The sequence below is a fragment of the Podarcis raffonei genome, chromosome 2 (genome assembly GCF_027172205.1).
Source record: "Podarcis raffonei isolate rPodRaf1 chromosome 2, rPodRaf1.pri, whole genome shotgun sequence".
NCBI classification, from domain to species: Eukaryota; Metazoa; Chordata; class Lepidosauria; order Squamata; family Lacertidae; genus Podarcis; species Podarcis raffonei.
Genome location: NC_070603.1, coordinates 21,987,631 through 22,004,980, shown reverse-complemented (window position 1 = coordinate 22,004,980; position 17,350 = coordinate 21,987,631). Strand labels below are relative to the sequence as shown.

At 46.4% G+C, this 17,350-nt stretch overlaps 1 protein-coding gene across 1 annotated transcript in view; it reads right to left on the bottom strand.

The window, feature by feature from the left end:
- LMBR1L (limb development membrane protein 1 like) overlaps positions 1-17,350 on the bottom strand; it is a 59,861-nt gene that overhangs the window by 18,974 nt on the left and 23,537 nt on the right. Inside the window, exons 2-5 of the mRNA XM_053380221.1 lie at positions 9,838-9,922; positions 3,976-4,006; positions 1,751-1,890; positions 582-685 (exon numbers count right to left, since the gene is read on the bottom strand). Coding sequence (XP_053236196.1) covers positions 582-685; positions 1,751-1,890; positions 3,976-4,006; positions 9,838-9,922 — 360 coding nt within the window. The remainder of the gene's footprint in view (positions 1-581; positions 686-1,750; positions 1,891-3,975; positions 4,007-9,837; positions 9,923-17,350) is intronic.

Genomic DNA, 17,350 nt, shown 5'->3' with positions numbered 1-17,350 from the left:
TAGGGCTTTAAAGGTCAGCACCAACACTTTGAATTGTTCTCGGAAACGTACTGGGAGCCAATGTAGGTCTTTCAAGACCGGTGTTATGTGGTCTCAATGGCCACTCCCAGTCACCAGTCTAGCTGCTGCATTCTGGATTAGTTGTAGTTTCCGAGTCACCTTCAAAGGTAGCCCCATGTAGAGCGCATTGCAGTAGTCCAAACGAGAGATAACCAGAACATCCGCAGGCAGGTAGGGTCTCAGCCTGCGTACCAGACGGAGCTGGTAAACAGCTGCCCTGGACACAGAATTGACCTGCGCCTCCATGGACAGCTGCGAGTCCAAAATGACTCCCAGGTTGCGTACCTGTTCTTTCAGGGGCACAGTTACCCCATTCAGGACCAGGGAGTCCTCCACACACGCCTACCTCCTGTCCCCCCAAAACAGTACTTCTGTCTTGTCAGAATTCAACCTCAATCGCTTAGCTGCCATCCATCCTCCAACTGCCTTCAGACACTCACACAGGACCTTCACCACATTCACTGGTTCTGATTTGAATCTGGGGGAGGAGAAAGGGTGCAGAGCAGAGGGGCAGCTGTTACCTTCTTTGATCCCGCAAAACCTTCAGATTCGGTGAAGAAGTAGGCGAAGGGCATGAGGAAGACGAGAGAGAGGTTGGAGAAGAGGAAGACGAGGTTCCAGAGCCCTGGTGGGAACGAGAGAAAAGGCCTGGTTTACGCAACAGCAAATCTCTATGGATATACAGTTCAAGCTTTCCTTTCTTCTAATCTGACCAGTGGTGGATACCCCCCTCCCAACCCTCAGCCTAACCTACCTTACAGGGTTCTTGTGAGAATAAAAATGGAGAGGGGGAGAACTTCCTTGCTGGAAGGGTGGGATACAACTGTATATCGGCGTTTCCCAAGCTTGGGTCTCTGGCTGTGGTTTTTTTTGGACTACAACTCCCATCATCCATAGCTAGCAAGACCACTGGTCAGGGATGATGGGAGTTGTAGTCCAAAGCACAACAACAACAACAACAGCTGGAGACCCAAATTTGGGAAACCCTGCTGGAAATAAAGAAAAGGTAGCTTGCTTCTTATGACTTGTCTGAGCTAAACTAAAGTCTCCCCACCTGGGAGTCTCACGGCTGGGGTACTCAGAAATCCAATTAATGCCCTAGAAGCCACAGTCATTTTCAGTGTAATGGGAAGTATTCAGCAAATAATATCCCAGGCTATTGCTGAAGAGGCAATGCCACACAACTGCTCTCTCTACGATACAATAATCTATTGTCATTGTCCCCTACAGAACAACAAAATTGAAAATCTACACCAGACATTCAGAAACCAACAAGCCTGCTATCCCAGCTATCCCAGCCTGGTTAACCCCCTAAAAACTCTTGATACCCCATAATTAAATACAATAAACTCCCATAGAGACTACCTTACACTGAGTTTAAAACCAAAATCGCATTGGAATAGAAACTGTTTCTCAGGCGGCTAGTCCTAGTCTTTATAACCCTGTACCTTCTTCCAGAAGGCAGGAGCTGAAAGAGATCATTTCTGGGGTGCAAACTATCCTGCACTATCTCTGCAGCTTTCTTATGGCACCTGGAAGCGTAGATTTGATCCAAGGTGGGAAGAGTGCACCCAATTATTCTCTCCACAGTCTTTACAACCTCTAACTCCCCTAGTCGCTCTCTCTTCCCATAGAGCAGCGCACTGAAGACCCAGGCGGTCGAATGTACAAGCCACAGCATGGAGCTCACCGTGGATGAGGGACCCATTGAGCCACTGGATGTAGTAGTTTTGCGGGAAGGTAAGCAGAACTTCGTTGCTGATGATGGAGAAGGGAAGCAGGAGCACAGCTCCTAGTGATACTGCCAAGGTGAAGGTGCACAGCCAGAGTCTGGGGAGCAAAGGAAAGGGAATTAAAACCCGTGTCTCACGATTGACAGCTTTCCACCCACCCACTGCCCCCTTTCAAGCTGATAACATTTCTTCCACACCAGGCATGAAGGTGAGCAGCAGAGAGGCCAAAGACAAGAGGCCGAAGATGCTCCACAGATAGAGAAGCCCCAATATATAAAAAAATACATACTGCGGAACAGCTATTGCAAAAGTGTCTATGTATGCATGCATAAAATAAAATAAAATACAGCCCAAGGTGTCTAATGACCGCAGAATGGCTGCAGTTTTCCTTGACTACTTTTGGGAGTCTGTTGATGACTGTATATGAGTTTAAGGAGACATGTTAACTTAATTCAACAGTGTAAAGAAGTTTTGATGGATGTAATAATGGAATATCAAATGGTTTGAAGTGAAGGTGAAGGTACCCCTGCCCGTACGGGCCAGTCTTGCCAGACTCTAGGGTTGTGCGCTCATCTCACTCTATAGGCCGGGAGCCAGCGCTGTCCGCAGACACTTCCGGGTCACGTGGCCAGCGTGACAAGCTGCATCTGGCGAGCCAGAGCAGCACACGGAAACGCCGTTTACCTTCCCGCTGGTAAGCGGTCCCTATTTATCTACTTGCACCCGGAGGTGCTTTCGAACTGCTAGGTTGGCAGGCGCTGGGACCGAACAACGGGAGCGCACCCCGCCATGGGGATTCGAACCGCCGACCATGCAATCGGCAAGTCCTAGGCGCTGAGGTTTTACCCACAGCGCCACCCGCGTCCCCCCCATCAAATGGTTTAGTTGATGTAAAACATGCAGGGATTTATGTTATGCAAAATGAACCATGGAAGGAGAAGAAGGGAAGTCATTGTTATTTTAAGGTTGTTTAAATGAGTATTCTAAATTGTTAAACAGAAAATTTAATAAAAATTAGAGAGAGAGAGAGAGAGGGAGGGAGGAGAGAGACAGAGGAGAGTTAAGTGCCTTTTTACCCATATAGAAATGTATCTTGTGAATCATCTCCTTAAATGTAGGTGAGACATAGGGCAGAATCTAACTAACGCATTCTGTCAGCACAAGAATTTCCACTTGTACAGTGAAGCTTCCCCCTTCCAACTCCCTGGACCCTCCCCAGATCTGATCTGGAGGGTTGGGGAACCCCTAGTAGAGATTTAGTGGCTGTTTGGGAAGAGAAGTTCTGTTGTGCAAGCAGGAATCCTGGTGCTGACACAACACATCAATTGGATACTGCCCATCTCAGACATTAAAGATACACGTACAGATATGAGAGAACTAAAAAGAACCTGCATTTTAACAATGGTCACAGAAAATGTTAGTTATCTGGCTGAAAACACCTTCAGTACACCCTTTCTTAAAAGTATCCCCCCAAAATGCATGAAATTGAAGGATGCTGTTCCGTTTTTCAGCCAACAAATTCAAAAAGTAATGAGCAGTGCAGTCCTTTGCATGTTTCCTCCGAAGTAAACACAGCTAAATTCAACGGGACTTACTTCCAGACAAGTGTGGATGGCAACCTTAATTGTCATTTATAGTCGGCTTCTTGTTCAGCTATTTACAGATTATACTTAAAACATTTTTTAAACATATGTACGGGGGGGCGGGGGGGAGGTAAAGCAGGAGGATGGGAGAGAGGAAAGAACGTGGGTGGCGCTGTGGGTTAAACCACAGAGCCTAAGACTTGCTGATCAGAAGGTCGGCGGTTTGAATCCCCACGACGGGGTGAGCTCCTGTTGTTCAGTCCCTGCTCCTGCCAACCTAGCAGTTCGAAAGCACTTCAAAGTGCAAGTAGATAAATAGGCACCACTCCGGCGGGAAGGTAAACGGCGTTTCCGTGCGCTGCTCTGGTTCGCCAGAAGCGGCTTAGTCATGCTGGCCACATGACCCGGAAGCTGTACGCCGGCTCCCTCGGCCAGTAAAGCGAGATGAGCACTGCAACTCCAGAGTCCGCGACTGGACCTAATGGTCAGGGGTCCCTTTACCTTTACCACAGGGGGGAGGTAAAGCAGGAGGATGGGAGAGAGGAAAGAAAGGATGCCAGGAGTTTTAAGTACCAGGAACGATGAGAAAAGGAACTTACGCAATTCTGTTGACAGCAGCATCTTCATCAACTAAGAAAGAAGGAACATCGTTACTTATTACATTCATGTCCAATTTTCCTCCTAAGGAGCTCAGGGCGGCAGACACCACTCTCTTCCCTGCCCCTTTTTATCCTGCAAAGTTGATCGCGCCCCAAAACGTTGGCAGGCCCAGTTTGTTGCACAGCTGAGTGGGGATGTGAGCTCCAGCCCTGGTCTTATTAATCTTCCTGCTAGATCAGGTCTTCTATTTCAAAAACATCTTTAACCAGGCCTTTGACGGACTGACATCTAATGTACAGTCGTACCTCGGAAGTTGAACGCCTTGCAACTCGACTCAAATGTTTTGGCTCCCGAATGCCGCAAACCCAGAAGTGAGTTTGCAAACGTTGTTTGGAACCCGAACATCTAACACGGCTTCAGATTGTATGCAGGAAGCTCCTGAAGTTGTCGAATGTTTTCAGAAGTCAAACAGACTTCCGGTACGGATTCCATTCAACAACCAAGGTATGACTGTAGTACAGTGGTACCTCGGATTACATACGCTTCAGGTTACATACGCTTCAGGTTACATACGCTTCAGGTTACGGACTCCACTAACCCAGAAATATTACCTCGGGTTAAGAACTTTTCTTCAGGATGAGAACAGACTAAAGTGGTGCTTCAGGTTAAGAACAGTTTCAGGTTAAGAACGGATCTCCAGAACGAATTAAGTACTTAACCCGAGGTACCACTGTATTAAAATGTGGAAGGAAGGAGAGATTATGTGGTTGCCTTTGTTTTTGTTTTGATGATGTGTTTTGTCTTTTTTACATGGTGATTCTGTGTCGTGAACCACCCTGAGATCTACAGGTATAGGGCAGTATAACATTTATAAAATTAAAATTAAAATACATGGGCTATAGCCTTTCCCAACCTGCTGCCCTGCAGATGTTGTCAGACTCCAGTTCCCATCATCTGACCATCAGTCATGTTAGCTGAGGCTGTTGGGAAGCTGAGAAGCTAAAACGCCTGGAGGAGGCTCACCATGTTAGGGAGAGGCAGAGGAAAGGGTGTTTTAGCAGCTTCAGAGCTGGACTGGGAAGTGACAAAAGCAAGCACTGTACATCCAGTTCCAAACAGGGACCTGTCACTGGGCAGCTGGGACAAAGGTCTGTCTGGATTTCTGTGCACCAAGGGTGAATTTCAAGCCTCCCGTGTGCCACCTGGGGACAAAGAGTTGCCTTTTACTGTCTGCCAAATTCAGCAACGTAGATGGGTTCACAACGACGCTAACATGAAAGACATCAATCCTATGGAAGATGAGGACGATTAGTTTGATTTATTACCTGCCCTTCACTGCAAAGTCCCAGGGCAGGTCGTAATAACTTTAAAAAGCAATAGCAAAAGCAGATTGAAACAAAAGTGTGTCTGTTTGTGTGTGTAGAAACCCCAGTATAGTCATACCTCGGGTTACAGACGCTTCAGGTTGCGCATTTTCGGGATACGGATGCGCCGAAACCAGAAAGTACCGGAACGGGTTACCTCTGGGTTTCACATGTGCAGAAGCACTAAATCGTGCTTTGCGCATGCGCAGAAGTGCTGGATTGCAACCCGCGCGTGCGCCGCCGCAGGTTGTGGACGCTGTGGGTTGCAAACCTGCCTCCCGCACGGATCACGTTTGCAACCCAAGTGTCCACTGTGTTAGCAACAGAACCCTGGGATGGCTCAGTCGGTAGAGCATGAGATTGTTACATCTCAGGGTTGTGGATTTTTCCCACATTGGGCAAAAGGATTCCTGCATTGCATTGCAATGGGTTGGACTTGTGGTCCCTTCTAACTCTACAATTCTATGATTCTGTGAAATCAGGCTAGAGAGGAGGAGTTACCCAAAAAGAGAGAGTCTGGTTTAGAATACTGCTTATGGGACAACAGCAGCACGGATGCTACTAGCCCAGAGATGGAAAGAAAAAAGAGTCCCTACCAGAGAGGAATGGCAAATTAAGCTATTAGACTATGCCAAAATGGCAAAACTGACCGGGAAACTCAGAGACCAAGAAGACAAGAAATTAGAGAAAGCATGGGAAAATTTTATACAGTGGTACCTCTGGATGCGAATGGGATCTGTTCCGGAGCCCCGTTCGCATCTTGAAGCAAACGCAACGCATCTGCGGGTCGTGATTTTCTGCTTCCGTGCATGCGTGTCATTTTGAGCATCTGCGCATGCGCAAGCGGCAAAACCAAAAAGTAACGCGTTCTTTTACTTCCGGGTGGCCGAGGAGCACAACCCAAAAATACTCAACCCGAAGCTACTTCAACCTGAGGTATGACTAATTTATTTAGGAGACCACTGTAAGCAGATGGAAACATTAGCAGGATTTTAATCTCACTTGTAATGTAACAAATGCCACGGACAATATGGATAGATACAAAACATAGGCTACAAAACAAGATGCAGTTGGAAATGTTGACAACAGGACCCATGGAAGATATGGGGTGGCAGTCTCGAGATTCAATCTCACTTTATGGGTATGTAACTGGTATTGTAATTAATTTATATTTGTAAAATCAAATAAAAACGATTTCAAAAAGAAGATGCATATTTGCACTGCTTGCTTGGCAGGAATGAATTACCATTAATAATACAGGTTTAAAAAAACCAAAAACAAAACCCTACATAGATGCCCCTAACATTCTAGCTGCTTTAATGGAACGGCAACCTCCTTCTCTCCCCATTCTGCGGCCATGTTAAGCCCTTCGGAGCGCAGCTGGTCTCCTTGGGATCCGGAATACAAGGCACACATTGTCTGAAAAGACTTGGTTCTCTATAGAGAAACGGAACTAATCCATTCTTTCCTGGGTCCGGCAGCCTGTAACCCAGATGCATTGTGATGAAGTTTCGCTTAATTGCCGTTTTGGGACTGGCAAAACGCCCGGCAAGTAGCAGACTATATTCTGTGGGAACTTGGGGGGGGGAGGGTAAAGGGGGGGGGGAGTTAAGGGAAGGGGGAGAGGGGACAGGCAATTCTGAAGGCAGGACTTATCTCCATCCTCTGCCAAGCCATTTCTCTCCCCTCCTTAGACACTGTTCTATAAACACCAATTACTGTTTTATTTGAGCACTTCTAGATCACATTCTGCCCCCCCCCAAGATGTTTTACAGTAACGAACAACAAATTTATTTATTTATTAAATTTATATCCCACCTTCTCTCCAAGGAGCTCAAAGTGGCACACACATTTCGTGTCTCCCCCATTTTGTCCCAACACCAACCCTCCGACATAGGTTAGGCTATGAGGCTGTGACTGACCCAAGGCAGTAAAATGTTCTTATTTTGTTGAGCTTTCAGTGAGCTTGATGGCAGAGTGGGGTTTTGAACCCTGGCCTCCCAGCTGCTGGGATGACACTCTTGCCGCTACACCAAAATCAAATTAAACAAATTTATAAAGTTATGGAATCATGCAAAAGAAAGATTTAAGAACTAAGACTAAAAACAGGGTTGAAAAAAGTAAAGCTTCCATATTCTAATTCAACACTACTGGAGGCTCAACAAAATAAAAAGGGTTTACTCCCTGCCCCTCCAAAGATAATCAGGACTGGGGATTCCAGAACTGAGGTGCCACCACAGAGAAGGCCCCGTCTTGAATTCCTCCTTTGTTAACTGCTCCCTTGCCCGGGAGAGGCTGCAGACGGCTAAGGCTCCCCCAAGAGCTGCGCTCCCTTTAATGAGCGTGCGGAGTGTGTGTGCGGCTCTTGGGTGCTTTCCCCCAAGCAGCCCTTCTCCCTCCTCGGGGAAAAGCCACACGCTCCATGTGGCTCTTTAAAGGGAGCGCTGAGCAGAGCCTCCCGCCTGCATTCGCTCCATAAGACGCACACACATTTCCCCTTACTTTTTAGGAGGAAAAAGTGCATCTTATAGAGCGAAAAATACAATACTCCAGCACCTTTAGTTCAATGGGCCAGCAGGACTCCTCTTGACTACTCCTTTGCTGGAACTGAGCATTCTGGGAAATAACCCTTGGGTTGGCATGGAAACCAAGCACAAAACCTCCGCAACCTGGGGCTGCGCATGGCTCCTTCCTGGTCTCGTAATGGACCCTGTGCTTAGCAAGTCATCTCCAGCATCAGATTGCATAAAATTCAGTTCCAGTGCTCATTTGAAGCGATGGAAAATGGTTCTTGAATAACCGTACTCCCCATGTTCCCTAGCCTAACCACTCCCGGGACAACTAGGCTAACCACAGTGTAAACAACCAAAGCGTGAAGGAAAAGGCCTTTTCCACAGGGTTTAGCTGCAAATATATATATATATGAAAGCTGCTGCAAAGATGTCAGACAAAAGGGAATAGCCCCTCCCTAGAGTGACCTAGCTGGGGAAGAAGGGGCACAATGTCTTCCATAGTTTCACACAGGGTGGATTTGATTTAAATCAAATCGATTTAAATCATGATTTAAATCACTAGTCAGTAAGACTTGATTTAAATCTCTCTCTTTTTACAGAAAGACTCATTCTTGCTGGTATAATCTTCACATTTACAACCAGTTGACGGTTGGAATAATAAATTTTCAGAGTAGTTTTTCAGACAGTTATGTCAAAAATTACTGATTTGGTTACACTATTAGAAATACAGAGACCGATAATTATTAAATTACGTTGAGGTTTAGTAAGTTAACTTGTTTATATTTGGACAACTTTAAAACTGGTGATATAGCACAATGCTGAAAACCAGATATCCCCAAATATACATAGGGAAATGTTTATTATGTATTTGCAAAAGTATTGTAAGCATTGGCAGGGTTTTAAGATCACTTGTAATTGTAGAGATAGTGTAGGAAAATTTGGAGGAAAAGAGGCTCCTCTCGCTCTCCAGGCTTCAGGAAGCTATCCGCAAGCCTTCGGAGCCCGGCGGGAACTCCCGCCAGGCTCCCAAGGCTTGCGGATAGCAGCCTGCAGCCCAAAGCCCGGGGAGCGCTGCGCTGCGCTGCGCACCCCGGGCTTCAGGCAGAGCTCTGGCTTCCCCCACCCCCAGCCCAGCAAGCTCCGGGAGCGAAGGCGAGGTTCCGCGCAACCTTGCCTTCGCTCCCCGACCCATTCTGGTGGCTGGGGTCGGGGGTAGCTCGGGCTTCCCCTGCCCTCAGCCCAGCAAGCTCCGGGATCGAAAGCAAGGTTGTGTGCAACCTCGCCTTCCTCCCGGACCCGTTCTGGAGGCTGGGGTCAGGGGAAGTTCGGGCTTCCCCCGCCCCAGCCCCGCAGCTAAAAAGGAAGCCGACAGCTAGCAGGATACATCCCGCTAGCTGTCTTGGCTTCTGCCAAAGCCGCACGCAGCCTCTCCCAGGTGGAGAGGTTGTGTGTGGCTAAAGAGGAAGCCAAGACAGCCAGCGGGATGGATCCTGCTGGCTGTCTTGGCTTCTTTGCTCTTTGGGGCCGCGGGGGAAAAATATTTTTTCCCTCTTTATTTCCCCTCCAAAAAAACGAGGTGCGCCCTATGGTCCGGTGCGCCCTATAGAGCGAAAAATATGGTATGATGTTGTTCTTTATTTTTATTCTTTGTTGTTTGTAGAAAATCTAATAAAAATATTTTTTTTAAAAAAAGAAAACCAGGTCTCACCAGGCCCTATCAAGCATAAGAACCCTAGAGGCACAAAAGCTTGTCCAAAGAGCACTGCTGTAGCAGAGATGTCGTCCCAAACATGTGCAAACATTGGATGCACGTAGGACCACAGTCACACTTAGCTGGGCTGGCATCTCCTGGCAGAGAACAAACGTTGCTTCCCATGCCTCCCTAAGGAATCCAAGCCACCCTTTATTAAAAACCTAAACGTTGAGCAAGACATGAACACAGGGGGTTAGATCCTGTTCACCCAAGTTCCTGCCCCCACCTTACCTGTTGTGAAGTCTGTGTGCCTTTTGAAGCGAGTTAGGATGAAGTAGCACAGGATGTAGAGGCTGGCAAAGAGAAGGGCACAGATCTGCAGGAGGACAAGGAAACGCTGGTGAGGTGCTAAGTTAGAAGGCAGTGTCTCTCCATCACCCCAAAACACCTTCCTCCACTGTCATCGAAAGACGCACAGCCCATCTCCCCCTAAGCAACAGCATCACATGGAATGGATTTCAAGGGACTGGTGGGTTTCAGCGATAGGATACCTGCAACCCATCTAAACCAGTGGTTTTCAAGCTTTTTCCTCTGGGCCACACCAAATACAGGGCCATTGAGGGCTATTGACAATGCAGGAGAACTGTCCTTCCCCCTTGTCACTGTTGAGTTTCTGTTAATTGGTTCTCATGGGAAACTTACAGATTCTGGCTTCACACAATTAACTCAAGGCAGTGTCAATTTACTCTTGGCAGAAAGCCAAGGTCAGCTTGACCTAGAAACTACTTACTCTGATTGGTTAACGACCAGCACTCAACTCTGTTATCTAGGGATTGCTAGCACAGTGTGATGTGGGGTGTGTTAGGAGTAGGAGTGCTGTGTGTGGTTAAGAGAGAGAGAGAGAGAAAGAAAGGATTTATTTTGCTTTGTTTTGTATGCAGAAACTCTGCTGGTTTTATTTTTCCTTGTAATAAATCCTGTAAATAGTTATTCTGAGTCTAGCTGACTAGTCATTTCCACCTCAACTAGCTTCTTCGCTGTGCAGGAAAACTCTGCTACGTTTGGGCTAAAGCCATTAGAGCTATGCCTGACACTTCAAAGTTCCATGAGGTTATGGGTATTGTGCTTCCAGACTGAGTTGTGGTGGTGTCAGCATCAACGGTGTTGGTTCCAGTAGTTCCAGAAGTTGTTGTTCCTGTTGGTGCAGCAGATGGACACTGGCTGGTTCCTGACTGTGGTGAGCTGGTGACGCAGTGGACACAAGGACAACAGCTGCAGCGTGTGAGTGCTGGGTGCTGTGGTTCCTGTTTTCTCTCTCGGTGGTCGTGAGTAGCTGGTTCCGGGTTCCAGGGACATCGCTCTCAAGATGGCCTCACAACCAGTTCAGATGGCTTTTGAGCGTCTGAATGACTCCAATTATTTGCTGTGGTCGGAACGCATGCAGGCAGTGCTGCAGAGGGATCGTCTCTGGCAAGTGGTGAGTAAGTTTCCTGCGAAGCCTGATGATGAAGACCTCGATAAAGACCAAAGAGCAAGGGCCACAATTGTCTTGGGGCTGGAAGATTCCCAGTTGCCGTATGTGAGGGGAATCAAGACAGCTAGAGGTGTGTGGCAAGCACTCAAAGAACTCCATGTGCGTGAGACAGCGGTTTCCAAGCTGTTCATTCGCAAGGCATTGTACAAGGCAATGTTACAGCCTGGGGTTACAATGCAGGAACACCTACACAGTTTACAGTTAAAGTTTGCTGCGCTACAGGAAAGAGACTGTGCGTTAGATCAGCAGGAGAAGGTGGCTATTATTTTGAGTTCTCTCCCGGAAAGCTGGGATAATTTAGTTTTGTCTCTAGAAGGCATACAGGAGCGTGATTTATCAATCAGTTACGTTACTGGGCGTTTGATTGAAGAGTGGCAGAAGAGGCAAGAAAGGTCGTTGGCTGCAGAGGCTTCTACAGGCGGGCGGTTTGGAAGGAGTTCTCATGCCGTGCCAGGGGTGAAGCAAGAGCAGCGTGCCGGTGAGGAGTCTGTGTTTGCTGTTAGGCGTTGTTTTCGATGTGGGTCTTCAGCGCATCTAAAACGACAATGTCCTGAGTTGGTCAAGTCTCAGTGGCCGGTGCAGGAGCAGAGACGAGATCAGCAGCAGCAGCAGCGTAAAAAGAAATTCTTCAAACGAAAACAGTCTGCTCAACTGGTGACCGCCGAGGTCAAGATTGCTGATGAGAAACAAGCTGTCTGGGTGGTCGATTCGGGAGCGTCTCGGCACATCGTAAATTCAGATGAATTGTTTGTTTCCAAGAACTCAGCACAGCGCAGCCAGGTGGCTCTAGCAGACGGAAGTACTTCCGAAGTGATTTCGGGGGGTACAGTTTTTGTTCCTTGTCTTCGTGAATGCCTGCAAAATGTACTTTGTGTGCCTTCATTAAGGAGCAATCTGATGTCTGTAGATTGTTTGCTAAAAGCTGGGTTTAAAGTGTATTTTGAAGGAGACAGTTGCATTATTAAGAAGGCTGGTGAGATTTTAGGCACTGCTAAGTCAGAGGGAGGCTTGTTTTGGCTTAAAGCAGGATCTCAAGTTGCAGCAGTAGTCAGTAAATCTCAGCCTGCAGTGAATAACAAAGCTATACATGACAACTGTGTGCACTTATTGCATAGGAAAATGGGGCATGCTTGCTGGAAAAGTGTACTAAAAATGTCTGAATTGGCTGATGGGGGTAATTTAAAGAGTTGTAACAAGTACCTTGATTGTAATGTTTGTAAAAAGGTTAAAACCCACAGAGTCTCTTACCCCAGAAGTGACAGAGTTAGTGAGTCACCGCTACAGCTGGTTCACATGGACGTAATTGGTCCATTTCCTGTAAGCAGGGGTGGATCGCGTTTTTCATTAACAATTGTGGATGACGCCACGCGTTATTCTTGGGTTTTTCCCATGAAGAATAAGGGTGACGTGTTCACTAAGTTTAAAGGCTGGGTGGCATCTGTGGAAAGATTTCTGTCCATTAAACTCAGAAGGATTCAGACGGACAGAGGTGGCGAATTTATGTCAAATGCTTTTAGAGATTGGTTACAAAAGCGTGGCATTGGGCATAGAAAAACGAACGCTTTTTCCCCAGAGGAGAATGGCGTTGCAGAGCGAAAAAACAGATCTTTACAAGACATGATGTTTGCCATGCTTGATGATGCTGATTTGCCCATGTCTTATTGGGGGGAGAGCATGCTCACCGCGTGTTATCTCCAAAATAGGCTCTTTCATCAAACAATAGGTACAACCCCGTACTTTAAATTGTTTCAGAAAAAACCCAAAATTGACCATTTGCATGTGTTTGGATCAAAAGCCTGGGTGTTAATTCCAAAACAAATGAGAAAGAAGGGAGATCCTAAGACCAAACAGTTAGTGTTTGTGGGTTACCAGGAGCTGGGAAAAGGTTTCCGCTTTGCTGAAGGGACAAATGGCATTGTGATCTCCAGGAATGCCAGTTTTTGTGAACATAGTGGCTGGGAGAGACTACATGCCAATACTGAGGTTTGGTTTGAACCTTCCCAGGAGCTTCATGACTCTGAAGGTAAACATAGAGAATCAGAGTCTGAGGGGGAGGAAAGTTCAGATAAGAGTTCTCAAGAAAGTGGAGTTGCCCAAAGACCAGTTGTTAAGCAACAAAAGAGAGGTCATAGTTCTGAGGAGGAAAGTGGGTCAGAAGAAAAATTTTCTCCCAGAAGATCTAAAAGACAAAACAAAGGAGTGCCTCCAGTGCGTTTTTCTCCAGATACTGCAAATGTATTTAGTGTAATTGCAGAGCCCAAGAGTTTTCAGGAGGTGTTAAAGTTACCAAAAGAGGAGGCAGAGCTCTGGAAAGAGGCAATGGAGGAAGAGATGTCCTCTCTGAATGAGCACAAGGTCTTTACACCAGTAGCAGTGCCTGAGGGGGCAAAGACTTAGGCCCGGTTAGGACATATCTAGGGTTGGAAGTGTGCTGGGCCCAAGATGGCAGCTGCCTAATTAGTCAGCAGAACAAAGTTAAACAACTACTGACTACATACAGGATGCAGGATTGCAAAGGGGCAGTGGTGCCTATGGATCCAGGTTTCATAAAAACACTTCATACAGACGAGAGTCCTGAATTTGAACATCCTGATGTATATCATTCTGTAATTGGAAGTTTATTGTATCTAGCACAATGGTCCAGACCTGATATTAGCTATGCAGTAGGCATATTAAGTAGATTGGTCTCAAAACCCACACTAAATGCCTGGAAAGGGGTAAAACAAGTTCTGAGATACCTCAAACAGACAATTGGTTATATGTTACAATTAAATTCTTCAGAGGATGAAATGTTGAGTTGCTACTGTGATAGTGACTGGGGAAATTTGCCAGATAGAAAATCTGTCACAGGACTGGTCATAATGGTCGGTGGAGCTTTAATCAGCTGGCGGTCACGCAAGCAAGACGTTGTAAGTGTGTCATCAACGGAATCAGAGTACGCCGCGTTGAGTGAATTGTGCAACGAGGTGATTTATTTCAAGCATTTGTTAGCAGATTTAAATGTAAATTGTGGAGAACCAGTACAAGTTCACATTGATAATCAAGCTTGTATAACCTTAAGTAAAACAGAGGGTTTCAAATCACGTTCCAAACATATCTCTGTAAAATACCAAAATGTACGTTGCTGTGTACAAGACAATGTAATCACCTGTACTTATGTATCAAGTGAAGAAAATGTAGCAGATGTGTTAACTAAACCATTGGCAAAGGTAAAGAACAAACGAATGTGCAAGGGTTTAGGTTTGCTGGAAAAATAATCTCCTACATAGGTGTATTTGATGTTAATTGTCCAGCAGAATCTGTGAGGGGGTGTTGAGTTTCTGTTAATTGGTTCTCATGGGAAACTTACAGATTCTGGCTTCACACAATTAACTCAAGGCAGTGTCAATTTACTCTTGGCAGAAAGCCAAGGTCAGCTTGACCTAGAAACTACTTACTCTGATTGGTTAACGACCAGCACTCAACTCTGTTATCTAGGGATTGCTAGCACAGTGTGATGTGGGGTGTGTTAGGAGTAGGAGTGCTGTGTGTGGTTAAGAGAGAGAGAGAGAGAAAGAAAGGATTTATTTTGCTTTGTTTTGTATGCAGAAACTCTGCTGGTTTTATTTTTCCTTGTAATAAATCCTGTAAATAGTTATTCTGAGTCTAGCTGACTAGTCATTTCCACCTCAACTAGCTTCTTCGCTGTGCAGGAAAACTCTGCTACGTTTGGGCTAAAGCCATTAGAGCTATGCCTGACACTTCAAAGTTCCATGAGTCACACACCCCGAGGTGTGAACAGAGACTGGGGGTTTGGAAGGTTGCCAAGGTAACTGGGTGTGAGGCGACGGGGAAAAGAGTCTTGAGAGCAAGGGTTTGTTATAAGAATTTTGAGGTCTCAAATATAGACTAGGTAAAGGGACCCCTGACCATTAGGTCCAGTCATGGCTGACTCTGGGGTTGCGGCGCTCATCTCGCTTTATTGTATGTGGCGTACAGCTTCCGGGTCATGTGGCCAGCATGACTAAGCCGCTTCTGGCGAACCAGAGCAGCGCACGGAGATGCCATTTACCTTCCCGCCGGAGCGGTACCTATTTATCTACTTGCACTTTGGTGTGCTTTCGAACTGCTAGGTTGGCAGGAGCAGGGACCGAGCAATGGGAGCTTACCCCATTGCAGGGATTCGAACTGCCGACTTTCAGATCGGCAAGCCCTAGGCTCAGTGGTTTAACCCACAGCGCTACCCGTGTCCCTCAAATATAGAATATTCATAAATACACACATATATAAAAATATATGAACCATGGGTCTGAAATAGTATGGGAGAGTAATCCTGAAGCCATTTTGACTCTTCCAATGACGTCAAATGTTCCTCTGCAGTAAGGGAGGCAAATGGGGAAAGCCTTCCCATTGCCTTTCTGCTTGCAAATCCTGTCTTAAGGGTGTATTTGTGTATGAATAGGGTGAGCCTGTGAACTGGACTCAGGAACTAAAGTATTAACCATCACAAAACAATGGCCAGGCTGCCCAGGTAAAGCAATCAGCGACCATTATCAGGTATCCTGGCAGACAGGATTTCTGCTGTAGACCACCTCCTTCTGTGATGTATGTATGATGTTTCAGGGGGGTGGTTTTGGGCTACAGGGTGGGCAATTTCAAAAGTCTATATAAGGGCTTGCACACCATTGTTGTGGGTTCCTCCTCCCTCCTGCGTGTGGTGAGTGGAGACCCTTTTGCAACAGTTCCTTTAATAAAGATCAGGCTTACTAGCCGCTTTGCTTCTCAATATACTCTGGTTGGCCTGTTATTTTTCTCCTACCAATAGGGAACCCACTTAAGGGCTCCGGAATACCTCATAAGGGAAAGGGAACAGTTTTTATCTTATAAATCCCCTCCGCCTCTTTCCTTTTCCTTCTGTGATGGAACCCCTATTTGGGGACTTTCCTGGCTTTTCTGGCCCACGTAGGACCAATCTGGATAGTTGGCCTTGGTGAAGATTTCTCCCCCCAAACAGTTTTTGATCTGGGCTTCCGCTGAAATGAGGCTGCATTTTAAGTAGTATTTTAATCTTGTTTTTATTTTAATCAATTGTTTTTATACCTGATTTTAGCCGCCCTGAGCCCGGTCTTGGCTGGGGTATAAATTAAATTAAATTCACAATATGTGTGTATTAATGTTGAATTATTTTAATAATAAAAACTTTTAAACAACAAAAAAAAAACCCGTTGCTGGGAAGAAGGAAGAAAGACCCTGATACTTTTGGGGAAGGCTGGCTGCAAGCTGGCTTGGAGAGATGCTTTAGACTCCAAGGCTGCCCTGCTGTGGGATACAAGCCCCTCTTGAAATGACCATGCTGTCGTGCAAACTGAAGGTGAATAAACCATACTTCTTAAAGCTATGACAGTCTCTGCCATGTCTCAGTTCTCTAAAGGAATGCAGACCCTGGACGAGTGCCTGGAACCCCATAGGCTCCTGCCACGGCTGGGCCGAGAGTGGGGCTGGCACCCAACTTTTGTAAGAATGCTCAACAGCTAAAGCTCAATTAGAAACCCAACAGCGATTAGGCAAAACACAACAGCATTCCTAAAAGGGCTCATCGAACAATACAGTTCAGTGGTACCTTGGGTTACATACGCTTCAGGTTACATACGCTTCAGCTTACAGACTCCGCTAACCCAGAAATATTACCTCGGGTTAAGAACTTTGCTTCAGGATGAGAACACAAATCATGCTCTGGCAGTGCAGTGGCAGCAGGAGGCCCCATTAGCTAAAATGGTGCTTCAGGTTAAGAACAGTTTCAGGTTAAGAACGGACCTCTAGAACAAATTAAGTACTTAACCCAAGGTACCACTGTAGTACCTTGGTACTCAAACAGCTTGGCTCCAGAGCAAGTCGGCTCCCGAATGCCACAAACCCGGAAGTAAGTGTTCCGGTTTGCAAACGTTTCTCGGAAACCGAACGTCCAACACGGCTTAAATTCGAGAACCAAGGTACCACTGTACTATAAAAGGAAAAAAATTCCTACTCCAAACCACTAAAATATGAGCACTGTGTTAGTACCCTTGGTTTCCAATCTCACCTCATCGAAAGCAAATATGCGAAGAAGGAAAAGGTGAGGATAGTGTCAGCAGCCACTTCCCTAGCTTCCTGCCCCCCCCCAGCAGGAACACTACATAGGCAAGGCTGGAGGGGGAGATGTCTGGAACACAGTGGTCTTGCTGCTGAGGGAGAATCACCAGCTAGGGGTGTGAAAGGAAGAGAGGAAAATACAGCCCCCCCCAAGCTTCAGGA